General features: G+C 40.5%; 1 protein-coding gene across 7 annotated transcripts in view; it reads right to left on the minus strand.

The window, feature by feature from the left end:
* Positions 1 to 27794, minus strand: part of NHSL1 (NHS like 1) — a 217542-nt gene that overhangs the window by 74582 nt on the left and 115166 nt on the right. For 2 of the 7 annotated variants that reach the window (XM_077999465.1, XM_001095123.5), the window contains exon 1: positions 1427 to 3126. The exons of the other annotated variants lie outside the window; for them this stretch is intronic. In XM_077999465.1, the coding sequence (XP_077855591.1) occupies positions 1427 to 1484 (58 nt within the window). In that variant the 5' untranslated portion in view covers positions 1485 to 3126. Of the gene's footprint in view, positions 1 to 1426; positions 3127 to 27794 lie in introns of those variants that run through there. 7 annotated transcript variants of the gene reach the window in all.

Consider the following 27794-nt stretch of genomic DNA (forward strand, 5'->3'; position numbering starts at 1 on the left):
GCTACTAAATTTTACAATCTTATGAATCTGAACAGGATAACTCATTTTCAAAAGGATCCCACCTTCTCCATAAGTTGCTAAATGAGAAAGTAAACACTGAGAATTAGGTATCAGGTTAAAAACAGAAATGTCCAGTGTGTTTTCTGCTTAGTGTTTGACAAAAGCAGTATGTGCATTCAGCACCTAGTATTTCACATAAACTCTTGTTGAGCAAATGTTTTGCACGGTGCATACAACTATCAATCTTAATACACAAAATCCACAAAGACCTGACTTAACCCTCATTTGTGTTTCAGAATAATCTAGCACTGGGCCAAACTCACCATATGTCCCCCCAAGTGTAGCCAGAGTTCATCAGTGTTTTATGCTCATGTCCATTTATTTTAAAGATTGAGTTACCATACTTCAGAGTAGAAACTATGGAAAATGAAAACTTTTCCTATTTGCCAATTACAAATCAAATCCAAGTAATGGCATTCGTGTCTGCACCATCAGTCGCACCATCAGCCCCACTGCACAGCTACCAACTGGCTCCTATGAGAAAGTCTCTTTCGCTGGTGTTCCTCACTCTCGCCAGGGGCACTTTTAATCTGTCCATCCAAAGCAGCCTTCGGCAAGAAGCTGCGGAAAATCAGCACACCGTGCTGCTCTTCGTAGCTTTCTCCAAAGCCCCTTTTATCAATGCCCCTACCCATGTACATTTATCCAGTTTAAATCACTGGTCCAAAAACTAAACTAAACTAAAATAAAACAACAACTATGTAAAAACAAAGCCAGGTAGTTATAAAAATTATCATTTTCAAGAGAATGAAGAAGCAACTAGATTAAAGAAATGTAAGTCAATGGTAAGCACACAATAAAGCCACACCACAAAAGCTCTGTACCTTACAACAATCACTGATCAGTCTAGACGGTTTGTGCTTGCTCGAGCTCTTAAATACACAACAAAGAGTGCCAGGGAGTTTTAGGGGATTATCTCCACCAGAAACATGTCATACATTACACAGTGGCTCCCTTACCTCAGCTGCATATTTAGCCAAAGAATCAAAAAATCATACACTGGATATTAAGGGAAACATAAATTAAGTACAATAATTTTTCCCCCTCTTCAAAGGACTTCTTTTGAAAAGCACAAAAGAAGTAAATTCACTTAAAACCCCAATCATAAATAAATAAGACATGCTAAGATCACATAATACTGTCCTAGAGTTACAAAAGTCTGAGGTATTTAAACAACCTGGTATAGAGTTTAACTCATGCCTACTATGCTGTTTCACACTCTTAATTTAATCACACAAAGGAACGAAGGACCTAAAACACACACATGGACACACACACACACACACACACACGGGCACACAGGGACATACGCACATACGGAAACATACGCACACAACAGGTAGTAGAGAGAAAAGGAACTACTTACTTTTTTTCTTAAAAAGTTTAATTAAAGACTTAATCTTTGCATTAATGAAGACCACCATTTCCAGGGCACCTACATAGAGCTTAGAAATGTAAATCACATTAAAAGCTCAGCCCATGAGGCAGGTGGCAAGCTTCGTCCTGCTCCAGATTCTAACTTTTCTTCCCCCGGTCTCATATCCTTAGACATCTGCCCAGGCTGATGTAACTTTGAGGTTGAGCTTATTGTCAGGCAGTTACAAACCATTAACAGTCCTTGAACCTGAAAAACTCCTACTGAAACCTAATCTTTAAGGCTGAGAGCAGCCAGTGACATCGTGCGCAGAAAGAAAGGGAAAGCCAATCATGGTTCTTATTTGCATGACAGCCACATCAGGCTTTCTGCCTCAGTGCCCATTCATTCAGTTTTCTCTCCAACAGATCAGAAGCTCCCCCTCTCTGAGCCCACAAAAATAGTACAGATTCTCCTCTATGGAAGTCAAGATGAAACAAATGTGTTCCCCATTTCACTAAGCCACTATGAACATCCAGATCTTTTACAGGAGCTGCCAAGTCTGAGAGCAATTCCAGTTAATTCAGGGTATATGAGATTTGAACTGATTTAGGGGGTAAAAAAGCCAAACTATTGTTTCACAACCACGCCCCAGGCTCTGCCTCCCATACCAAAGGAACTTGTACAAGCAGTAAAACTTTAGAATGGAATCTCCAAGGAGCTGCAAATGATGACTTGGTTGCATTTTTGTGCAAATTAGGATGCCCTGTCTTCTCACCCTTCTTTGCCAGCGATTGAGAATCAGCATTGTGTGTTCCAAAGCATGATGTTATTTGCATCTAGCTGCCACAACAATCAAGGAAAAAAAAAGAAACCACCAAAAAAACACAACTTTCCCACTACAAACGAGAAATTAGATAAAGTACCCTGATCACTTTAATCTTTATTTTAAATGTAATTGTCACCTAAGCTCCTGGTTTTCAGAATTCCATAATCGCCCTTCCCTCACAGTCGTCTCAAACAAACATTATCTGAGTTACTCTTTAACTTGAATATACCATCCAGAGTGCTGGTTCTTTTGCCCATTTGCAATTAACCACAGAGGACTAGGGAAGCACAAGCAGAGATGGAGAAATCAGAAACAGAGTATAAGAAGGCACTGGAAAAACATATTCCAGGAGTAAAGGGATAGGAGAAAAGAACAATATAGATCAGGAAATACTATGAAAAGGGAAAAAGGAAAAGAAGCTTCCTCACATCTCAGCGCCGTTCCACTTCATGGCCAAACACTTTTGAAACAATTTTGACAACCTCTTATTTCATAGCTTTGGGCCAGACTTATAACTCAATGGAAAAATGTAATAAACCACTAATTCAAAACATTTAGTTTATAACAAAGGCTCTTAGTCAAAGAATAAAATTTATGTAAGGGGCTCTGTCTAGGGAAAGCTTTGAAATGATTCCTTCTCGAGTCTTTCTATGCGCTTTATTTTTTCAACAACAAAACAAAAAACAAATAGAAACATTACCATCTTATCACACATATTATCAGATTTCCAACTTGTGTTCTTTCATTCTATATATAGCTTTATTTTAAAGTAATTAAATTGCCAGATGGCAAATGAGAAACGACTGAGCCTGTAAGTCAGATTATGTGGCTGCCTTAAATTAGCGGGCAAAGTTCCCCTTTGGAAAACAAATTTATCTGCAGAGTGACCTCGCTCTGCTCATTGCATTAGACACAAGGAGAGCTGTGGGCAAAAACACTCATATGCACAATCCACAAGTGTTTGAGGTTAAGTGTCACCATGCAAATGTCCAGTGAAAAGAGAAATTGTTCTCTTGAGAAACGCTGATGATGTTCAATCCTCCATAGCATGTAGCTTTCCATGTGTTCAACAATGGCATCTGAATATAGATTCATTCCTCAGAAAGATAAATACTGGGCACTGATGCTAACTACTACTCTTTCATTTAGTTGGGATACGTCATTGGACAAAACAGGTGAGATCCCTGCCCTCATGGAGCTTAAATTATTAGACACTAAACTACAATTTTATGGTATATTAGGAGACGAGTGCAATAGACAAAATAAAAAAGTTGAGCAACATAAAAGGGGGGGTTTGAGGGTGGCCAGGCTGCAGTATCGTAGGAGTCAGGGTGGTCCTCATGAAAAGGTGAGATTTGAGCAAAACCTTGAAGGAGGCAATGGCAAGAAAACAAAACTCTGTATAATGAATCTCACTGGCTCTCATTTTAAAGACAGACAGAGACTCCTCAGGCTGTGAGACACATTTCCATCTCCCTGGACCAGAGAAGTGCTCTTTCCTCTCAGAAAATGAACTGTAGGAAGAATCTTGCATGGAGTAATTTCCTTTCTTACTCAATATTAAATGTGATATAAAGTGGCCGCAGTTGTTCCTCTGTATCCATTCCAGGATGCCCCTTGGATACAAAAATCCTTGGATGCTCCAGTCCCTGATATAATAGTATTTGCATGCAACCTATGCACATCTTCCTATATACTTTAAATCATCTCTACGTTACTTATAGTACCTAATACAATGTAAATGCTATGCAAGTAGTTGTTATACTGTATTGGTTTAAAAATATGTATTTTTTTTATTGCTGCATTACTTTTATTGTGGTTTTTTTCTCCAAATATTTTTGCTCCATGGTTGCTTGAATCCGTGGAAGTAGAACTCATGGATATGGAGAGCCAACTGTACTTGGTTACACACAAGGAAGTGGTAAACCTAGGGGGAGAATGCAGGCTTCCATCCCGGCATCCTAGGATGTCTCATCCTCTGTGCATTATTCCACACTGCCATGTAACACCATAAAATCCAGATTTTCAGGAAATAAACCAAATAAACTATCACATTTCTTGCGTTCTATATTAAGTTGTATTTTCAAAGTGCTTATTAATTAGAAAGTTTCCCCAATCAATTGCCAGCTCTTACTTTACATCCTTCATATGAGCATGAGCACAGGGAAACGTTTTCATCATATAATTTGCATGCCTCGATGCTGTGGTTGATGGAAGAGCTGTATTCTTCTGGAAGTGTATTTTTTAATTGTACAATTTATATGTGCAACAGAAAAGATATAAATCCATGGTACTTCCGATGCCAACTTCAGCCATATATGACAGTGGCAAAAAAAAAAAAAAAAAAAAAAAAAAGGTTTTTGTAAAGATAGGGTACTATGTTGCCCAGGCTGTAGTCAAACTCCTGGCCTCAAGCAGTCCTCCCACCTCAGCCTCCCAAAGTGTTTGGATTACAGGCAAGGCCCATTGCACAGGGCAAAAAAAGAAAAAGAAATGTTCTAATGAACTAGACATGAAAAAATTGACACCAATGCATAATAGCGAAAAGCAGCCCCCTCTGGAACCATCCTACCCAGGTTACCAGCCACTTACTAGAAGAGTCACCTCTCCATCCCTCGGTTTGCTCATCTGTAAAATGGGATAACAACAGTGTTTATATCACCAGGTCATGATGAGAACTAAGAGTTATTATTGATAAACTCCTTAGAACAGTACCTGGTATGTAAACATATGTAAGTGTATGTTAAATCAATGAATAAAATCTCAAGAGATAGCTTAGCAGCCTTCTGCTTAATAAAGGGCCATGCTTTCATGCAAGGAAATCAGCGTGGCAGACCCCACAGCTGTCTTTCTGCTTGTCTCTGACTTAAACTGCCAACTCCTCGAGTAATTGCTATATACCCCCTGCTTCCAATTTATGTCCACATATTAACTTTTCTATTGTCTAAGATTTTATTTCAGTTTTTAAAAAATTCTCAGTGGTCATCGGTGAATTTCTGATTCCTACTAATGGTGTTTTTCTTTCTCCTCACCTTCCTAATGATCTTCTTAATCATACACCTTCAACCACCCAGCTCTTGATCCTCTTCACTGACACTGCAACACACTAGTTCCTCTCCCACATGTGATGGCTCCTTCTCTGAATTCCAACGAACTCTAACCAAGCTTCAAAGATCTAGTCCATAAGCCTTTGTCCTATACTTATTTCCCCTTGAAACTTGAATGATTTTGTTAGTATAGAGCAGAGGTCAGCAAATTATGATCCTTTGGCCAAATCCAGCCATTAAATGATTTTTTTTAAAGTAAGAGAAGAATTTTTCATAACGTGAAAAGTACATGAAATTCAAATTTCAATGTCCAATAATAAAGCAATGGAATGCCACCACACCTATTTGTTCAAAGATTTGTTTAAACATTGCCTAAGGCTGCTCTGGGGTTGTAACAGCAGGGCTGAGCAGCTACAACTAAGACTGTACGGCTCTCAAAACGGAAAATATTTACTATCTGAACCTTTAAGAGAAAAAGACGGCTGGCCTATGGCTTAAGCTACCGCCTTTAAACATCCTGCTCAACCTTCATTTCTATTTTCTTTCATTTGTCTGCCCTCAGTCCCGTTTGCTAACCTCTACTCAGATTTCACATTATCGCAAGTTCAACATATCTAATTTGAGACAATCTGCTTTTCCCCCTAAACTGTTTCTCAGGAACTACTTTTACTTCTATTAGGACTATCTTTTTTTTTTTCTTCCCATGAACCAGACAGGTAAATTTAATCCCCAGTTAAAAAAGAAAAAAACCGAGGCTAGATGTAATGATGGCTCACACCTGTAATCCCAGAGCTTTGGGAGGCTGAGGAAGGAGGACTGCTTGAGGCCAGGTGTTCAGTACCAACCTAGGCAACACAGAGAGACCCTATCCCCAGAAAAATATAAAAATATTAGCCCGGTATGGTGTCATGCCTGTAGTCCTAGCTACTCAGGAAGCTGAGGCAGGAAGACTGTTTAAGCCCAGAAGTTTGAGGTTGCAGTGAGCTATGATCACACCACTGCACTGCAGCCTGGGTGACAGAATGAGACCTTGTCTCTTAAAAGAAAAAGAGAGAGAGAGAGAAAGAGAGAACATATTTGCTGCCTTGTGTTAGGTGTCCAGGTTAAAAATTAATCAAACATGATCACTGACCTTTGGAAGTTCACAGTCTAGAGGAAAAGACACACCCACACAGATAAAAATGATGACATAAAGATTAAGTCCAGTGAGAGAGAGGTGACTGTGAAGTTCCTAGGTAAAGTGATAACACACACCCACCTCATTCAAAGGATCACCCGCCATTAGAGTACAGAGGAGAGACTCTTGGGTAAAGCCCAGTCCTGGGACATGGGGAGATACGCTGACACTTTGGTGAAAGGTCACAGGACAGTCCTGTGGGGAAAGATGGTGGGGAAGATGGAGAGAGGCAGGGCAGGCCCGCAGGGTCTTGCTTGCCACCGTGGGTGAGTGGCAGGTGGTGGGCAAGGGTGTCCCTGATGGAGGATCAGAGGGGAACCTGTAGGGCCAATGGTGCACTTTAACTAGAACGCTGGTGTCAAATGGCAAGTAGGTTTGAATAGGCTTGACCAGAGGCGGAGAGAGAAAATGGTGCCACAATCCACACAAAAGGTGAAGAGGTCAGAATTCACTCTCAGCTCAGAATAACTTTCTTTCTCTAGAAAAACTTGGTTTTATCAGTCTGTGTTTCACCGTCTGTAAAATGCTTCAGGAACCAAATAAACCTAAAGTATAAAGTTCAAAAAATTAAACCTTGTCCATTTAAATAAATGACTCTGTTACCACCCATGCTTTTATCTTTAGTACGATCTTAAAGTACACCCTCATTATTTTTGTGAAGGCCAAAGATTATATGTCTAAACCTAAAAGCCTCTTAAGAGCAGAGCTGTCTACAGCTTCTAGAACTCACAGACACAGCCTTGCCCATCCCCACCCCCACCCCTATTTACACAAACCCACAGGCCCTCCTTAGTGTATCAAATGCAGTCAGCGCACTGAAAGTCTTTATTTGGAATCCAGAAACTTTTTCACAAACACTGTTAAACAATATTGACTAAAAAGGGTCATTTTCAAATATTGTACACAACAATTTATGCAGAAATGAGCCATGTTTATATCATATTACGCACTTTGAATTAGATCAAATTTGAATCTTTGAGCAACTGAAAATGAAATAGGGGCTGGGCATGGTGGCTCATACATGTAATCCCAGCACTTTGGGAGGCCAAGGCAGGTGGATCACGAGGTCAAGAGATCAAGACCATCCTGGCTAACAGGGTGAAACCTCGTCTCTACTAAAAATACAAAAAATTAGCCAGGTGCGGTGGTGCTACTCGGACGCTGAGGCAGGAGAATCACTTGAACCCGGGAGGTGGAGGTTGCCGTGAGCTGAGATAGCGCCACTGCACCAGCCTGGGTGACAGAGCTAGACTCCATCTCAAAAAAAAAAAAAAAGAAAGAAAATGAAATATACAATCAATAAAGATCGTTATTTTCTTCCAAGCTGAAGAGAAGAAAGGGGAAATAAAAATCAGACATAATAGAGTTCTGCTCAGGGCTGTGTATTAAAGGATCGTTTGAAATGCTTCTCAAAGGAATTTAGTTCTTCAAATAGAAAATTTTTCAAAGGAAACTTATCTATAAACGGTGCCTTTACTGATTGTTAATTCATTTTAGGATATTTTTAAAAATCAAGTTTAACATCTAGCATAGAAGACTGTATATGACCAAGGTAATTTAGATGTACTCATCTTTATGCAAGGTTAAAATACTTCAAAAACAATTTTTAAATCTATAGACACACCCATTCATTCTTATGCTTTTCAGACTCATTGAAACATTGGAAAACATCACAGCAGAAAGCACAACCCAAGCCTTCTGGGCCAATAAAATAAAATGTACAGAGTAGTAAGGGATTTTATACATTTCTAAAAATTAACATCATCATCTACTTAATACACATTCATAATGTTTTACCAATAGATAAAGATAACTTAGGCCTATCCTGTTTATTAAGGAACAAAGTCTTCCTATAACGTTAACTCTTGAAGGTAAGAATTATGTTTCATGTTTTTATGAATACTTTCACTTGAGAGCAATTATGTAAAGTCTGTAATTCTTGTCTAGCAAAATAACAATTTTGAATTCAAACAATTATTATTGAATCAGTGAAGCTGCAAAGCAAACTAATAACATAGGCAGGTAAATTAATACAGTCAATGTGTAAATAAAACAGCAACTTTTAAACATAGGGCCGCCAAATAAAATATATGATGTCCAAATAAAGTTGAATTTCAGATAGATAAAAAATAATTTTTAAATATACAATGTCCCAAATATTGAATGGGATATACTTATGCTAAAATATAATTCATTGTTTCTCTGACATTTAACCAAGTGGGCATCTTGTATTTGGTTAATCTGGAAATCCTAAAGTACAATTTAAAAAACTTATCTAAGGTCACAGAATAGTAAGAGTTTGATAGGAGTAGCTGGAAGAAAAATCACTGGTTAGTAATAAAGATTTATTCTTCAAAAGTCGACATTATTAAAGGAATTTTCAAAAATCTATAGTAAAATAAAGTAAAAGTTAATACAATTAAAATTTATAATATTAAAAATAACTTTAAGTATTTGATATGGCAGATTAAAAAAACTACTTAAGATTAATCGAGCCAAATTGAGTGGACTCATAAAGTTCCTGCTGCTGGGCATTTATTTTGACTAGAAACAAACCAAAAGACAAATTGGTCACTTGTGCCTTAAGAATCAATCTCTAATTTTTTTGCATCAGGCATTTTTCTTACAGACTATTACTGTTCATTTCCTAGCAGTCTAAATCTTAGGTATTTGAACCTTCTATCTTTCTTTGTCAGTTTTAACTCCCTGCTGAAGAGCTGCCATGTAAGAGGAATATTAGAGCAGCCACACAGCAGAAGGACCAGCCAGGCACCTAATCTAGCAAACACGAATGGTGGACAACTGATGTTTTATGTCCACTGATGTGATGAAATAGCAAGTATAAACATCACCTATGGTAAATCAAAGTTTTTTCTGACAAGTTAAATTCTATCATGTTACAGAAATAAAAGAGCTAGAAGAAAAAGAAAAAGCAATCAGTCTTAAACTGGGACATTATGCTGATCTGGCCTCTCCAATAACGTATCAAATAATTGACACTACTACTGCTAATAATAATGTGCCAGATTATAAGAGATTTAAAGAACATCACAACATGATCCTGGATGTGATGCTAGTTTTGGATAAACTAGCTATAAAGTCTTTTACAGATAAGTGGAAAAACCGGAATAGACTCTGGGTGTGATCTTACTCTTATGCTCTCAATTTTTACAGTTACATAATGAGGTAAACAGACACACACACACATTTAAAAGGTAATGCAGAGATACTGTCCACAGAATGAAAACATGAATCTGATAACAGATACTCATGAAGAGTTATTTTAAGTGTCCCACGAATGTTATTTCATAAAAGCATGTTAAAAATCACCAATATTCTAGAATCTCATGGGTATAATGATCTTTTCTTTCTTCTATTTCTGAATTAATCTTTAATGATGAAACATATGACATACTGAAAAAAAGACAAATGGAAATCTCTCTCTTCATCAATTATGGGGTCGGGGGAGTGGTTGGGGACAGAAAGGGGAACCTTAGGAGATGATAATGTATCAATTCTTTAGAAGAAACTTGATCTGGCATCCACTTTGCCAGTTAATTTTGATGCTAGGAAACACCCTTTACTCTGCATGTGCTGAAGCTAAAGGCTTCTGCTGTGGATCCTAGTTAATAATTTAATCCAATATCATTGCTGCCATCAGCTCGGTCAATTTCAAAACGTCTGCTATCACTGTGACTAGTTTAGTCAAGCCACAGTATTCATGTGACAAATGTTGAACAAATGAAAGGCAAGGCAGACAGAAAACATGCTACGAAAAAAAAGAAACCCAAATCAAAAGTCCAAAACACAAAGGGAGCCCTGCTGACACAGCATTCAAAGTCCAGCCATGCCTGCAGGAATGGAAGGCTGCAAAGTCTCTCTAGCGCATGGCTGGGATCATCCAGAGACTGTCCTGAGACGCTAGAAATGAGGTCGGGCTAGTATGGGACAGCTTTGTGAAAGGGATGGGTGCTGATGTTGGAATTATTGGTGAGTATGGAAATAGCACAGGCAAATCAAAAAAGGGAGATTTCATAGGCCCCTAGAAAGTTAAAGCAGAAGAAAGTCATAAGGAACATTTAAACCAATTTTACAAATAAGTGACCTGCAGTGATCACAGGGCCACCCAGCATCTGTATTGATACCCCATCTTGTGGCCCAGTTTTCAATTCAACGTGCTACTTGCTGCCTTCGGTAAGGGCCAGGGAGGTGAGGGATCCCACTATCCACACTCCTTCTACCCCTATGCCTTTGCACATGCTATTAATCTGCCTGGGATGCTTGATCCTCCACTTATCCACTTGGCATACCTCTATTCATTTTTCAAGTTATAATTCAAATGTTAACCTTTCTTAGGAAGCATTCCTTGACAGACTGTAATTCTTTATTTCAAAAATATGTCACTTTATTTCAAGGATAACATCCCCCAAAGTGAGCTATGTCTTTCTTGCAGAAAGAGAATAATTTCATTAACTGTAACCTCTTATACTTGAACCAATTATTCTTTGTGACATGTTGTACAGCCCTAATCCATCTACCCAAGTAGTACAGATTCATCTAATTCATTCTCAAAGGCTATATTAGGTATATAAAGGCTCATTTCAGGAGAGAAATAATGTACATAAGCAGAACTACATATTGATGAACTCAACTGTAAAGTTAACTCACTTGGTCTTTCCCAATTCAGTCATTCAAAACACATTTTCTGAATGCCTATAAAGGGTCTAGAACATCTTAGAGAAGAGAACACTTTTCAATCACTTAGAAATTAAAATTTATTTCCTGTGCTATTTATACTTAACATAATCATACATTTACAATAACAGTAATTCAAACAATGAATCAAAATTCGAAAAAGAAACTGATGCAACCTTTCTTCTAAAATCTTCAGGGAAGAAAATCTCATTGTGGAATGAAAAGCCAAGGTATAATATGATGATCCTAGAGATCTAATTTAAAAGAATTGTGATTAGCTAAGTGCTTTATACTCTGAGCTCCTCTGTATTTTTAAAATTGGATAATATCAAGAACTTGCTTGATTGATGGTGTTGTAAAACCTACAAAGAATCTATGCTTAAAAGGAATTTTTTATGTAGAAAAAAAATGAGAGCAAAGGAAGACTTCCTAACAAAGACTACCAGGAGAAACTGACAAAATAAAGTAGAAGGTTGCCACCTACAGGGGACACCATGACACTCAACGACACACTGGTGCATGAAAATGATTCCCCCAGCTGTCATTTACAGAAGATAACATGCTCTCATTCATGGTCACGTCTCAAACGAATATCCTTGTCTTCCTCCCCTAGAGAAAGACATATTCTATGATCCCTGCGCCCTTTTGAGCCTCAATTCGGACAACATTGACATCACACCTTCAAAAAGATTTGTGAATATTCATAAACAACCTAGTGTCTGCAACCCAGCTCACATTAAGGAAGTACCCCTGAGTTATACAAAACATTTCTAAATCAACAAGGGGGAAGCTGTGTTTAACTGAATAACGGGGCTAAGAAAAAAATCTACATCAATTTATAACCAAAAGGTAAAGCCTTACACAACGGAATCCAAAAAGTGTTTTCATTTGGACTGATGAAGATTCTGAAATCATTCTGTCCAAGAATACAAAATACAACCTAAAATGACTGAAGGCAAATCATATTTATCACTGCCTAACTTCTTCTCAATTAATAATCAATAAGTATAAAGATTTAGAGAAAAAGGATAACTAGAGTTAATTATTTAGTAAGCCACGGAACAATCGCTGTGAACTTGTGTTCTGAAGATTAACTGGCTGTTCAGTTTTTCTTTTCTCTGTTTCCTGTGATTTCTAATATTGTTTCACATATGGTTAAGATGAATGCTACAATTAATCGGCTGGTGTGCTCAACTGCTTTTGTTAAGAGGACAGCTGGTTCACATGCAAAATGGTAATGAGACAAATTGGACCATTTTGGTTTGCTGATGAACCAACAGCAAGACCTATAGTTAAGTCTCCAGCTGTACTTGGTTTTCTAGTAATGGTAAAGGTTAATCTACATGAGGATAATATTTTATTTGATTAGTGTTGGATGTTTTCGAAACATTTTTTTCATTGTCCTAAACTACAGAACACACGGCAGCAAAATTCTCCAAACAGCAAAATCACAGGTTCTTATGAAGCATGAGTGCTACAAGGGTTTTGGAATTATGGCGGAGGTGAGGTGTAAGAGCAAAGCAGCTCAGGCTGACATAAGATGGTATTTAGAATTCACCTAGTACAGAACTTCCATTAATGTCAGTTAGTCAAAGACTTTTTAAGTAAATAAAAACCTTCCTATAATCTCAATTTTTCATATTCGTTCACTGATTTCTTTTCAATTCATATTGAAAAGGCCATTTTTAATAAGTAAACATCAAATAAGAGCAAGGGACAAGAACAAAAACATCAGTCATTGTATGGAGACATATTGCTTAGTATCTCTAAATCCTAGTAACCTGGTATTTCTAAAGCAAGGATGTCACAAGGTAGATTTCTGATTTGATGCCACAGAAGTACCTCCAGGCTTGTTACTAGAGGGCGATACAATGAGGGCACAGCTGGAAGGGAAGGGAGGTGCATTGATTGCAGATCCCACATAATTTGGCCCACACAGAATCTGAGAAAAAAATCAACCAGGAAGCGAAACGATAATGCTAATTCTAGGTAGTGGCACTGACTTTGTAAAAATGATACGCTTAGCTCCTCTTCATCAGCATCATGGAGGCTTGGAACAGAAAGCAGAAAAGTAACAATGGAATTCTTCATATCTTAGCAAACAAAATCATATTTGGAAGGACTAAGATCAGCAGGCTTCCTGGTGTACCTAATAATATTTTTAACTTGCAGCCAAAACTGAAGCTTGGCATTGTAAAGGCAGGTATGGAGATTTCATAATTTGGTCCAATGTTTGCTTTTTACTAAAGAAAAAAGGTGAGGTAGATTTAAAAAAAAAAAAATCACTGAGTGAGTGTGTGTGTGTGTGTGTGTGTATGAGAGAGAGAGAGTGTGTGTGTGAGTGTGTTTTGAACACGTTACGTCTATGGGGTCTCCCGATGCTGCCCATGCTGGTCTCCAACTCCTGGGCTCAAGCGATCTGCCCGCCACAGCCTCCCAAAGTGCTGGGATTACAGGCATGAGCCACCACGCCAGGCCACTATAAGAATTTGACCAACAACAAAGGCAATCCATGTCTTCCTGAACTAGTGAAAGAAAAGTAATAGGCCAAGCAAAGTGGCTCATGCCTGGAATAACAGCACTTTAGAAAGCCAAGGTGGGTGGATCACTTGAACCCAGCCTGGGCAACATAGTGAAAACCCGTCTCTACAAAAAAATACAAAACTTAGCAGAGCACAGTGGCACAGGCCTGCCTGTAATCCCAGCTGCCTGGGAGGCCGAGGTTGCAGTGAGCCGAGATTGCGCCACTGCACTCCAGCCTGGGCAACGGAGCGAGATCCTGTCTTGAAAAGTAAGACATCTGAGGGAGAAAATAAACAGGGTCTTCTAATGCCAAGCAGTTTTTCCAAACTTCTCTAAATATTGCATAGCAGCCCTCAGAAGAGTGAGATGGATCCACTTTTATCACCTCATCTGAAACACCTATCTCTTTGTGTGCTGCCATGCATATACATCATTATGTGATAAAACAGTTTAAATAAAGCTGCCACAATCAATTCTCATTAGCAAACCTTATTTAATTAAGTATACATTTAGGCTACTGAGGGCAGTTTTAAAATACCTGCACTTTCCCATGCTTAATGTTTATGCACAATCATTTTTAATCAGACAAATTTAATTATCTTATTACAACTGCTTTCTGAAGAGAGATACTCACCAACTGCACCCCATGGGAAAGAGGAATCGGCCACAGACTCCAGACAATATATTACATTCATTATCAAAATAAATCCCAGAGCATCTATGGAGAACTCGTTCCGGCACAATGTCCCATGTTAAAATAGGATAAAATTCACTTCTTTCCTCAGTAACCTCCGTGGTCTTCTTTGTTAATACAATTCTAACTGCTCATCAACAGGATAACTCTATATTCTGAACTTTCTAGCTTTACTTGAATTGTGTTTAACACTCCCCAACACCAAAAAAAAAAAAAAAAAAAAACAGCGTCTTCTTTCTGCAGCTGCTGAATGCCACAAATAGCTTCTTGTATAATTTGACTTAGAATGCACCCCAAACTAGATGTGTTCAATGGCAACGTGAATGCTTCATTCAGAGAGAAACAAAACGTGTAGAATGTCCTAAAAACATCACAGTGGCAAAGGGGATCATTAAGAAGTCTTGGGCAGAAGACTGCTTTCAGCCCTTGCCTGCAAATTCTTCTCAGGTCTATGCAAATGACGAGAGAAAGGTTTCAGAAGATTCCCACAGTGATCAAAGGAGGAATCACTAATTCCCCTCAGCCTGCCCTGTCTAGATGGGGGTTTCCCTAGTGTTAGCTCCCTTCTCCACAACTAATGTGTTTTTTCCTCCTGCTTTCCTAATAAAATGCACTTACCCTCGGTCTGTTCATGCTCTGCCATCAATTACCCAGACCTAAACGAACACGTTATTTAAAATTCGTACTCGATGTGCTATGTGTTCTACACACGGCAGACACCTCCTCTGATATTTCTGGAAGCTCCCAGAGGGCCAAAGCCAACTCCATGTCCTTCACTTTGCACAGTGCCAACCTCGGTGCCATGCAAAACCAGCTGTTGTGAAAATGGACACGATGGGACAACAGGTAGCATTCACAGAAATGGGTTGGGAAGGAAAAGAGCCTGGAGAACTTTAAAGCATTCTTGTTCCATAGTGACATAATTTTTTAACCTCTATGAAAATTTTCCTTAAGAAATACCTTGCAAATACTAAACAAAAATGTCCACACATTTATGACTAAACCTAACATTTATTCATGAACGTACGTAACTTTTTTTTTCTTTTTCCAGAGACAGGGTCTCACTCCGTCACCCAGGTTAGAGTGCAGATCCTAGTTCACCGCAGTCTCCAACTCCTGGGCTCAAGCAATCCTCCTGCTTCAGCCTCCCAAGTAGCTTGGATAAGTAAGTTTTTGAAAAGTTTCCCTGTGTGTTGAAATTGGATTTTATTTTCTTGAATACCAGATATTTTGGCAATCAAATGATTACAGGGGCTGGCGGGCAAAGGAAGAAGCAAGAGTTATCTTAGTTGCCGTGTAAAGAGACAGAGAGCCAGTGGGTTGGCCTTTTACCCACTCTCCTCCCATCATCCTTTGGGTCTCAGATTAATTTGCCATTTCTTCAGGGTCTGAATCGGACTCTATTTAGACCTCCTATTTTTCACTTTCATCAAAACCTGTACTTTTCTTCCATATCACTACTACTAGTTTTTGTGTAGTGATTTGTTCAATGACTAATTTGTTCAGTCTCCCACTAGACACATGATCTGGACTATGATACAGAGGCCATGGCTCGCTGAACCTACAGTAACAAGGGGCCCAGTGCCAGGTTTGATACACTGTGGGCATGCAATTCATATTATTCTATTAAATGAATGAATTTAATACAGGAGTTAAAGAAATAGTTTACGTTACTAACTCTAAAGACGTTATTCTTGGCCGGGCATGGTGGCTCACGCCTGTAATCCCAGCACTTTGGGAGGCCAAGGTGGGTGGATCACCTGAGGTCAGGAGTTTGAGACCAGCCTGACCAACATGGTGAAACCCTGTCTCTACTAAAAATAACAAAAATTAGCCAGGCATGGTAGTGGGCACCTGTAGTCCCAGGTACTCAGGAGGCTGAGGCAGGAGAATCACTTGAACCCAGGAGGCAGGGGTTGCAGTGAGCCAGGATCACGCCACTGCACTCCAGCCTGGGTGACAGAGCAAGACTCCCTCTCAAAAAACAAAACAAAACAAAACAAAAAACAAACTTTATTCTTAGGATGTTAAAAAAAAATACTGTAGTTCTCCCTTGTCCACAAGGAATACACTGCAAGACTCCCGGTAGATGCCTAAAACCACAGATATTTAAGGTACCAAACCCTAAATATGCTACATTTATTCCTACACATACATATCCATGATAAAGTTTCATTTATAAATTACGCACAGTAAGAGATTAACAACAATAACAATAAAACAGAACAATGACAACAGTATACGATAGTAAAAGTTATGTGGATATGGTCTGCCTCTCTCTTTTTCTCTCTCTCAAAATATCTTATTGTGGCCAGGCATGGTGGCTCACTCCTGCAATCTCAGCACTTTAGGAGGCCAAGGCAGGTGGAAGGCTTGAGCCTAGGAGTTTGAGACCAGCCTGGGGAAAACAGGGAGACTCTGTCTCTACAAAAAATAAAAAATACAAATCATCCAGGTGTGGTGGCTCACACCTGTGGTTCCAGCTACTTGGGAGGCTGAGGTGGGAGGATAGCTTGAGCCCGGAAATTTGAGGCTGCAGTGAGCTGTGGTCGTACCACTGCGTTCCGGCCTAGACGACAATGCAAGACCCTGTCTCACACAACAACAACAACAAACAAACAAAAAAAACCCCAAAAATCTTACTGTACTGAATTCACCCTTCTTCTGAGGATGTGAGATTAAAAAAAATGTCTACACGATGAGATACCACAACAGCAGATCTGATAACTGTGACTGATGGGCAGGCAGTGTCTACAGTGTGGATCAGCTGGCCACATCCTGGGCAGGATGGGGCAGGAGGGTGAGAGAGTTCACCACGCTTCTCAGAACAGCACACAATTCAAAACTTGCGTATTGTTATTTCTAAAAATTTCCACTTAATATTTTCAGATCTCAGTTGAACATGGGTAACTGAAACCACGTGAAGCAAAAACCGAGGCTAAGGGGAGACCACTGTAAAGTATCTGCAGCCACTCAGATCAGCAGGGAGCTTTTAACAGGAGACAAAAGTTCATTCACAGAAATCAGTTCATTCATCTTTAGCCTCATCTCATTCATTAAGGACTCAACACACCAAACAATACTCTAGGCACTGGAGACACCAAAACAAAGACAACCTTCTCTTATGAAGCCTTCTCTGACTTTGTAATCTTTTGCATCCTCTCCCCAGGAGAGTGGATTTTTCACTCATATTTGGCTTATGTGCTCCATAATTGTGCTCATTTGTCTCCCCTGCTAGGAGCTGTGCTCCTGGAGGACAGGAACTGGGCCATACTGGCTTTGGAGATGCCAGTAAGTTGGTCGATCAAATGATGCAATAAATAAACGATCTATTTCTTGTCCATCAGGCATTCTGTTTGATGAAAGAAGACAGATTCAATAAAATGGGAATAAGGTACATTTTAAATTAGGAAGTGCATAACTCTAACGGCTGGAAGTTAATAGTATCGGGGAAAACTTGACATAGAAGGTGACATGTGAGCTAGGCCGGATGGGTAGGTAAAGGTTTGCTGGATGAAAACGGATATGAAACACATTCCAACTCAACAAGAAGGCATAAAGAAGAGAGTGAGTTGTCTGGAGCTGGGAACACTGAGCGTGTGTGTCATGATGGTGCAATGCCGTCTCTCACAGTCCCAGGCAAGCCACCTCCTTGTCGAGTGCACCACAATGAGAGGCTGGGAGCTGGAAACCACATTTCCCAGACTCTTTGATACACGGGCCTCAGCAGCCAGCTTAGCATTTGCAAAGCAGATGCACATGGCTGATGACACAAGTCCTTACTTCCATGCTCCTGCTGCTTCGGCTGTTTCTGCTGCTAAGTCTGACTGTTGAGGTAACTGAAGTGTCAGTGTGCCGTCCCTACTTTCATGGAGGTGAGAGGCAATGCATGTGGTGATCATTTTGCTGATAGGGTACACAACTGAGGCAGTGTGGGCCTGGAGTCAAAACCTGGGTGCCAGCTTTGACAGCGGCAGAGATAACAGCTCCTTTGGCCAGCCAGTTCCGAGACAGTCATGCCTGGGTTTGGGCCTATTCCCAAAGGTTTTCCCAATGATCATGTAGATACCACATACTCTATTTAAAATCCCCTTCTGCTTACAATGTTGTCTGCAACTGAATCTGCCTGAGACAATCTGCTGGCCTGGTGGGATGACAAGGTGGGGTTTGTGGCAATGGCTGTGAGAGATATGGCTAGAAAAGTTAAGTCACCACTGGTGGCAAGCCAAAGACTTTAGAACTCTCAGTTAGCAATGGAATGGCTGATCATCAATGCTGTTTGTTGTTGTTGTTGGAAAATAGGCAATTCGTTTTTTCGTTTGTTTGTTTGCAACAAGGTCTGGCTCTACTGCCCAGGCTGGAGTGCAGTAGTGTGATCTTGGCTCATTGCAACCTCTACCTCCTGGGCTCAAGTCATCCTCCCACCTCAGCCTCCCAAGCAGTTGGGACTAGAGGTGCACGCCACCATGCCCGGCTAATCTGTATTTTTTTTAGAGACAGGGTTTGCCATTTTGCCCAGGCTGGTCTTTAGGCATGAGCCACTGCATCCGGCCAACATGAAAGTTTTCATGCAAAACAGTCTTCCGTGTTTTAGAAAAATGTTAGAGATGTAGAAAACTAAATTTAAAAAATAGACAAGTGTTTAGATCCAAGGCAAACTATAATGTTGATGAGAAAGGAATGGAAGTAAACAGTCTATCTTCTGCACAATGATTTCCCCCATGTCTACTCTTTGGTTGTATCGTAACACTTTCTGCCTCTCTTAAACGTGTTACCTAGTCCAAGACAACACCAACAGTCCAGGGGATAGGATATTGTCACATTCTGACTCTACTTAGCCTCTGTTCTCACCAGACTCTCTGATTTCATGTTGTTGGAGAATTCTGGATGAATATTTCAGTTCCTGATTATTACCTGCCTTGTCAGACTGATTTTTTTCTACAAGTAGGGTTTGCAGAAACTGGATGGTCACGATTAAAGCCCATGAATGGAAAGTAATAATGACATAAAAAGCTTTCTCTGTATTCGTTTTTTAAATGCTGAGTTTTTCCCAATTTTAGTTATATACAGTTCTGAAGTATCACATAAATTTTGATAAAGAACATGTAAGATCTAACCACTATTAGTATTTAGGGAAAGAACATCAGATAACTGAAATAAGACAGCCAGTGCCTTGTTAAAGCAGATATAAAAGCAATGTCTGAGCACTTAAGAGGCAAACAACAGAATCCACTCTCATTATATTAATTAAGCAAATCCTATTTATTAAGAGATATTAAGGAGCTCTCAGAATCTCCAGGAGGGCCAGAGGATAAGTTTACCTGCCACACAGCCAGGACTGTAACAGCGAAACACTGCTGCTGCTGCCACCTGCTGGTCATCACAGAGCACACCCAAGTGTGGATGCCCAGCGCCCACTAAGTGGCTCCCAGAGCAAAACGCCAGCGCTGCTAGCCTTGCCAGTAGATCCAGACAACCTACTCAGCTACTGCCTAACATCCCTCAGTTTGGCATCCACGTTCAATGAGTGGGTCAGGGTGGCAGAGCCTAGGTCACATACCTGCACTGTAGCTGCAAGGGAGTCTGGGAAATGGACATTGTTAGTTCTGTGGCTGGTTGGGGAGGAAGTCAGATCAGATGGAGGAAGGGGACAGGACTGGAGTGAGAACATGCTGCAAGATTTCTGGACAAATTCTTCAGTAAGAACAACTACTAATATAGGTTTCTAAGTCGCCTGAGATTTGTGGTCTCTTATTTCAGTTTTGCTTCAAATCCAGAAATACAAGTTATTTATTAATACATCTGAACTTCCTGAGTCAGAAACTGAGAGCATCAGAGAATGCTTTAACTCAAATTGTATCAGTGGCCCACAAGAATTCACCCAGTAGCATTTAACAGTGTCACCTGCTAAGTCTATCAACTCAACAAAGTCCAGGATTGGTTTCTTTCCATGGACTCTCTTTCTGAAGAACTTTAAAAAATTACAGCAGACTTTTTGTTAAGACATGCACAAACTCACATTATATAAGAAAAATAACAGAAGTGAGGGTAGAAAGTCCACAGGAATGATTTTTTTTTTAAGAAAAACCCAGAGCATTTCATGGGTTGTTACAATCTCACTTCAGAAATTAAAAGAACAAGTTAAATTAACTCACTTTTCCAACTAACCTATATAGTTAAAGTTGGAAAAAACAAAACAAAACAAAACTAGAAATGTTTATCTTTAACTTTAATTCTTCACTACATACTATGTTCTCATGGGGAAGACAGTAAGAAATCCAAGCACTGATAGAGTAACTTCAATAGAACATTCTAGAATGTCACCGAAGGCCAGGCGCAGTAGCTCACACCTGTAATCCCAGCACTTTAGGAGGCCAAGGTGGGCAGATCGCCTGAGGTCAGGAGTTCAAGACCAGCATGGCCAACGTGATGAAATGCTGTCTCTACTAAAAATACAAAAAAAAATAGCCAGGTGTGGTGGTGGGCGCCTGCAGTCCCAGCTACTCGGGAGACTGGGGCAGGAGAATGGCATGAACCCAGGAGGCAGAGCTTGCAGTGAGCAGAGATCACACCACTGCACTCCAACCTGGGCAACAGAGCGAGACTCTGTCTCAAAAAAAACACAAAAATTAGCTGGGTGTGGTGGTGCATGCCCATAATCCCAACTACTCGGGAGGCTGGGGCAGGAGAATCACTTGAACTGGGGAGGTGGAGGTTGCAGTGAGCCAAGATCACACCACTGCGCTCCAGCCTGGGTGACAGAGCAAGACACTGTCTCAAAAATAAATAAATAAATAAAAATAATAAAATGCCACTGAAGAATAAAACACTCCACAGCTAACCATCTAATGGGAAAAGATAACTTGGCTGGGCGCGGTGGCTCAAGCCTGTAATCCCAGCACTTTGGGAGGCCGAGGCGGGCTGATCACGAGGTCAGGAGATCGAGACCATCCTGGCGAACACAGTGAAACCCCGTCTCTACTAAAAAGTACCAAAAAACTAGCCGGGCAAGGTGGCGGGCGCCTGTAGTCCCAGCTACTCAGGAGGCTGAGGCAGGAGAATGGCGTAAACCCAGGAGGCGGAGCTTGCAGTGAGCTGAGATCCGGCCACTGTACTCCAGCCTGGGTGACAGAGCGAGACTCCGTCTCAAAAAAAAAAAAAAAAAAAAAAAAAAAAAGAAAAGATAACTTTTCTGAGCACCACTGCATAAATAAGCCTCCTCTGAATGAGACAAAAAAAATTAAAAGCTTTACCCTATATATAGTAACAACTAACAACTTCAATAGTATTTTTTCAAAGCATAATTTAGTAGTAGAAATTTAAAAAAAAGTGAACCTTCAAAAAAAAATCTACTCTGCCACCCAATTTTCCTTTTGACAAAGCAATGACCTTAAAAAAATGTGTTATCAAAAACAAACGGAATTTTTATGTCTCTCATAACTCAAAAATATTTATTTCTTCATAAACACCCAAATATTGTAATAAAAGCATTAAATATTAACATTCTTATCTTTTTTTTAAACCAGAGAAATATCTTCGATGAAGAAAGTAATTTGCTACCATCACAATACATGAATAATTTAATATGCAAGGCTGGAACATTTGCACAAGACTTTTTTTTCCATTGTCCATGATACATTTACCCTGTTAAAAAATCAACAGGGGAGTGGGAAAATCTTGTGAACAATTTTTACAAACAAGCACAGTGTCTGCAGATTGTTGTCTGGTGCTAGTTTCTTCTTGCACTTCAGAAACGATACATCTTCACACATACCTAGAGGTTTCTAGCAAGATAGCTGGAGAAAGACCTAGAGCACTTAGATGGGCAGCATTTCCCATTCCCTCCATTTCAGTATTCAGACAAGAGTTGATTAGCAACTCTTTGTTCCATATTCATATTCCTGAAATACTCTTTGTTTTAAAAATACATATTTCAGAGCCATCCCTTAAAAAGTTGATAAAGATGAAGACTAGTTTATCAAAAATTTTCCTACTCCCTCTCAACCTTTTTCACGTTTTATATTTTCCCAGCTGCTTTCAATCCTTTCTGAAACAAGGGGAATACTGGGTTTTTCCCATAAATGTTGGCATTCAGTATACAATTCATTACTGCCCAAATCCAATTGTTGTGTGTTCTTTAAGGTCAGTGACAAAGAATAATGACAATAATAACATAATAAGGCAAAACAGATTGTTTTAAAATCTACACAGTCTTGGCATATAAAATCATACCAAATAAATATTAATAACCAATAAAATTTCAAAATTGGGCACAGCTCTCCCAACACTGAGTGCTGGAGTACACTGCCTGGTTTAATTCTTTTTTTTTTGAGATGGAGACCTGCTCTGTTGTCTGGCTGGAGTGCAGTGGTGCAATCTCGGCTCACTGCAACCTGTGCCTCCCAGTTCAAGCGATTCTCCTGCCTCCGCCTCCCAAGTAGCTGGGACTACAGGCGTGCGTCACCACACCCAGCTAATTTTTGTATTTTTAGTAGAGATAGGGTTTCACCATGTTGGCCAGGCTGGTCTTGGACTCCTGACCTCAGGCAATCTGCCCACCTCAGCCTCCCCAAGTACTGGGATTACAGACGTGAGTCATCATGCCCGGCAGTTTAATTCTTTTTACACTTGAATACAACCTTGACCACGTTAATCTCCCTCTGCTGGTAAAAATGAGGATATTTCTCAAAAATATTTTCCAAATATTTTACTACAGATACTGCCTATGACAGAGCCTGAAAGAACAACTGATTTCTACTTTTTGCAACAAACATTTGGGCTTCAACCAGATCTCTTTGGCCACTGTGTGGAGAACAGATTGTGCATGGGCAAGTAAAAGTAGGAAGCTACTGTCATCAACTAGGAAAGAAATATGGTGGCTTGAACACCTGTTGGAAAAGAGACAAATGGGTGGATTCAAGATATAATTTGGAGGTAGATCAGTGTGAAAGTTATCAGTATCAAAATGGAGCCACTAATGTCAAACCCAAAAAACTGAAGCCGAGAGACCATGAAGGCGGGGCCCTCATACAGGTATGCCTATAATGGGAACTATGCAAGGGATTCCTCAAAACCACAGTATTCCAGATAAGCCTTCTGCACAAGTGCACACCCAACAGGTTTGACTGTCTCCACCAATTAGCTAATGCCAACATCTACAACAAATCCCTGTAACCAATAGTATTTGTTTCAGAATAGCTTAGGTGGACTTTGCCTTTTTGTCTTTAAAAGCCTCCCCCAGAACAGGCGTGGTGGCTCACATCTGTATTCCCAGAAGTTCGAGACCAGCCTAGGCAACATAAGTGAGACCCCATCTCTACAAAACTAAAAATAAAGAAATTCACTGGGCGTGGTTGTGCACACCTGTGGTCTCAGCTACTTAAGAGGTTGCGGCAGGAAGACCCCTTGAGCCCAGAAGGTTGAGGCTGCAGTGAGCCATGATCACACCCCTGCCCTCCAGCCTGGGCAGCAAAGTGAGACCCTGACTCAAACAAAACAAAACAGCTACCCGCTGACTCACCCCCTGGAATATGCCTATGGTTAGCCATAGCATGAGTATTCTGGATTGCAATCCCCTGCTATTCCCAAATAAATTCTTTGCTTTGGAAGAGTTGGTCTCTGTCACACACTTTAGGTCGGCACTGGACAGGATTAGATGTGGGACAGAAGAAAGAGGAATCAAAGATGATTAGAGTTTTTTGCTGAAGGTGCCTGAGTGCAGGCTGGTGGTGCTATTTATTGGGGAGGAGAACTCAGAAAAAAGAGTGGCTAGAAGACAATTAGATGGGCAAAGTGGAACATCTCATATGGGCATGGAGTCTCCATCATAACAGAGGTCAGGGCACAACATTTTAAAACCTTTAAAATTAGCTTATAAAAGGATACTTAAAGCCACTTAAAGAGAACATCAAGGGGAAGAGGGCAGGGAGAGAAAAGAGGGAGACTCTTGGTCAGAAAGAAGAGGAGGAGCCTTGGAGGAGGACCAGAAGTGTGACCAATGACTTCAGGAAATCCAACAGAGGAAACTGTTTCAGCTCCCTGGAATATGCTAATAAGTACAGCAAAGTCAGAAAAGTGAGCATTGCATTTGGCCACGTGGAAACTATGAACACCCTGGAGGAGAATCCTATGATACTGTGGAGCCAGAAATCCAGAGTCTGAAGAAGGGGTGAGAAAGCAGAAGATCAGATGCAGACTTTTTTATTATTAAATTTTGCTCTGAAGACAAATAGAAAAATGGATGGCCCCTGAAAGACATATGAAGTCAAGAAAGTAACTTCAAAAATGGAAATCCATCACTGTTACTTCTTGTTCAAAGAATGTTTGGAGCCTGGGCAACATAGCAAAACCCGTATCTAAAAAAATATAAAATTTAGGCCAGGTGCGGTGGCTCATGCCTGTAATCCCAGCACTTTGGGAGGCTGAGGCGGATGGATCACCTAAGGTCAAGAGTTCAAGACCAGCCTGGCCAACATGGTGAAACCCCAACTCTACTAAAAATACAAAAATCAGTGGGCCATGATAGGGTGCACCTGTAATCCCTGTAATTGGGAGGCTGAGGCAGGAGAATCGCTTGAACCCAGGAAGCAGAGGTTGCAGTGAGCCAAGATCACGCCATTGCACTCCAGCCTGGGTGACAAGAGCGAAACTCCATCTCAACTAAAATAAAATAAAATAAAATAAAATTTAGTCAGGTGTGGTGGTGCACACGTGGTTTCAGCTACTCGGGTGGCTGAGCTGGGAAGACGGCTTGGGCCCAGGCGGCTGAGGCTGCGGTGAGCCATGATTGTGCCACTGCACTCCAGCCTGCTGACATAGCAAGATCCTGTCTCAAAAAAAAAGTTTACTTTCTCTTTGAGCTCTCTTAATTTGTTTGAGTCCATGGTGCACTGAAAATGAAAAGCCTTTTTATATTTACATAACAAAACAAGATTTAACAATCTTGTGTTATCTGGGTTAATGAATGACAATAATCTGTAGGCGGAAAGGCTAGGAATTATTTCCTGAATGAATGAGTTTCATTAATAAAATAAAAGGGAGGGTCTCCATCCCCCCAACTCCACCCTTTCATGATCTCTCTATATAACATTCTGTAGTCTACCATCAACTAACTGGCTTGGTACAGATTCCAGAACATTCCTGGGAGGAATCACTCATTTGGACAGAACATACCCACTAAGGCCCTTAGGGGAAGTCAGGCCAGTAAAGTTTTGCAGCACACTGAGTATTTTCTGTATTTGTGAGGAAAAAAATTAATGGTGGGGCAGAGGAGTGGGGGAGGGTACAGAAGGGGAGCCGGAGAAGGCAGTGAATTAAAGAGAATTTTTAAATTTTGTTTTTATTTTATTATGTTTTAGAAACAGGGTCTCACTCTGTCACCTAGGCTGCAGTGCAGTGGTGAGATCATAGCTCACTGTAGCCTCGAACTCCTGGGCTCAAGCGATCCTCCTGCTTCAGCCTTCTGAGTAGCTGGGACGACAAGCGTGAGCCACCACCCTACCCAGTTAACTGTTTAAACTTTTTGTCGAGACAGGGTCTTGCTATGTTGCCCAGGCAGGTCTCAAACTCCTGGGCTCAAGCCATCTTACCGCTTCAGCCTCCCAAAGTGCTGGGATTACAGGCATGAGCCACCATACCCAGCCTAGAGATGTCTTAAAGAGGGAAAAAAAAAAAAAAAAAAAAAAGCTAAAAGCTCCAGGAATAGAAGACAGGAGACAGACAGGGGAATTCTTGATTGGTTTTACTGACATGAAACTATTATGAATCTGAAGCACTGAAGCAGATGAGTCATTTAGGATGTGACATCTCCTTTGAGGATTTAAGAATGGGAAAGCCCAAATCCTGTGCTATAGGTCCAGGTTTTAGGTCTAGCCTGCGGCCAAATGGCAAGATTACTTGTGTCATAAAAGCATCGAACAGTCTTTAGGGAAGCAAAATAAAAATAATAGCAAGAAGTTAATCGTGCTTACTCCAGGCTGGGAATTTTATGTGAATGATCTCATTGAACTCACATTACAGCCCTGAGATATGTGAGCTGTGATTATGCCCATTTTTGGAGTTGAGGAAATGAAGACTAAGTAGGAAGCTAAGTAATTTCCAAAGGCCTTAAGCTTGCCAAGTGGTGGGGTGGGACCCTGAAGGTTCCCTCCTATTTACCTCTGAAAAATAAGCACTTACCTAAGTAAATCGAGAAGCAAGCCCCACACGGGCTCATACAAAACAGGGGTACTGAAAGCTAAAATTAAGCTTAGTGTTAAGCAGACTTGTCACTGGGTACAGAAAAGTGCACAAATTATGTATGCAGCTCAACGAATTGCCACAGAGTGAACGCCCATGTAACCAGCACCCAGATCAAGACAGAGATCTTCACCAGTTCCCAAGACCTCCTGTTCATGCCCTCCTTGCAGCCACTAGCCCCATCCCCACACAAAACCATTACCCTAATAAAATCACCATAGATGAGTTTTGCCTGCTTTTGAACTTTATATGGTTGGAATCACACTCTTCTGTGTTTGTGAGATTCATCTATGTGGTTTTATGTAGCAGTAATACGTTTATTCTTATTGGTATGGTGAAAAAAATTACTTATCTATTGTATTATTAATGGACATTTAGTTGTTTGTTTTTTTTCCAGTTTGGGGCTTTTAGGAATAGTGCACTATGAACATTCTCATGCATGTCATTTGGTAAACATTAAGTATCTCGTTATGGTGGGTATAATCCCAGAAGGGGAATTTGCTGGGTCAGAGACTGTGTGCATAGTCAGCTTTAGGAGATATTGCCAAAAAGTTTCCCAAATAGGAAACACTAGTAGAGTGATTTAAAGGTTTTCTTCCCTAGCAAATGGGCACACAAAAAAATATTGAAGGATATCATAAAACGTTATCAGAAGCCCATTCTTAAACATCAGAAATCAATTTAAAAGAATACTTAAAAATCATCTGAATGATGGGAGCCCTGCTTGCCAAAGGTTCGTGTAATAAAAGCTAAAGAGGCCGGGCGCGGTGGCTCAAGCCTGTAATCCCAGCACTTTGGGAGGCCGAGACGGGTGGATCACGAGGTCAGGAGATCGAGACCATCCTGGCTAACATGGTGAAACCCCGTCTCTACTAAAAATACAAAAAACTAGCCGGGCGTGGTGGCGGGCGCCTGTAGTCCCAGCTACTCGGAGGCTGAGGCAGGAGAATGGCGTGAACCTGGGAGGCGGAGCTTGCAGTGAGCCGAGATCGCGCCACTGCACTCCAGCCTGGGTGACACAGCGCGAGACTCCGTCTCAAAAAAAAAAAAAAAAAAAAAAGCTAAAGAAAAATTTGGCTGAAAGGATCTTGAAAGGGTACGTGTAAGTGGCAAACGGGCTGGCTATGGACTGTGATGGAGACACGTTTTGGCCCACCATGGACATTTCTAGTCTTCAC

The sequence above is a fragment of the Macaca mulatta genome, chromosome 4 (assembly GCF_049350105.2).
Source record: "Macaca mulatta isolate MMU2019108-1 chromosome 4, T2T-MMU8v2.0, whole genome shotgun sequence".
NCBI lineage: Eukaryota > Metazoa > Chordata > Mammalia > Primates > Cercopithecidae > Macaca > Macaca mulatta.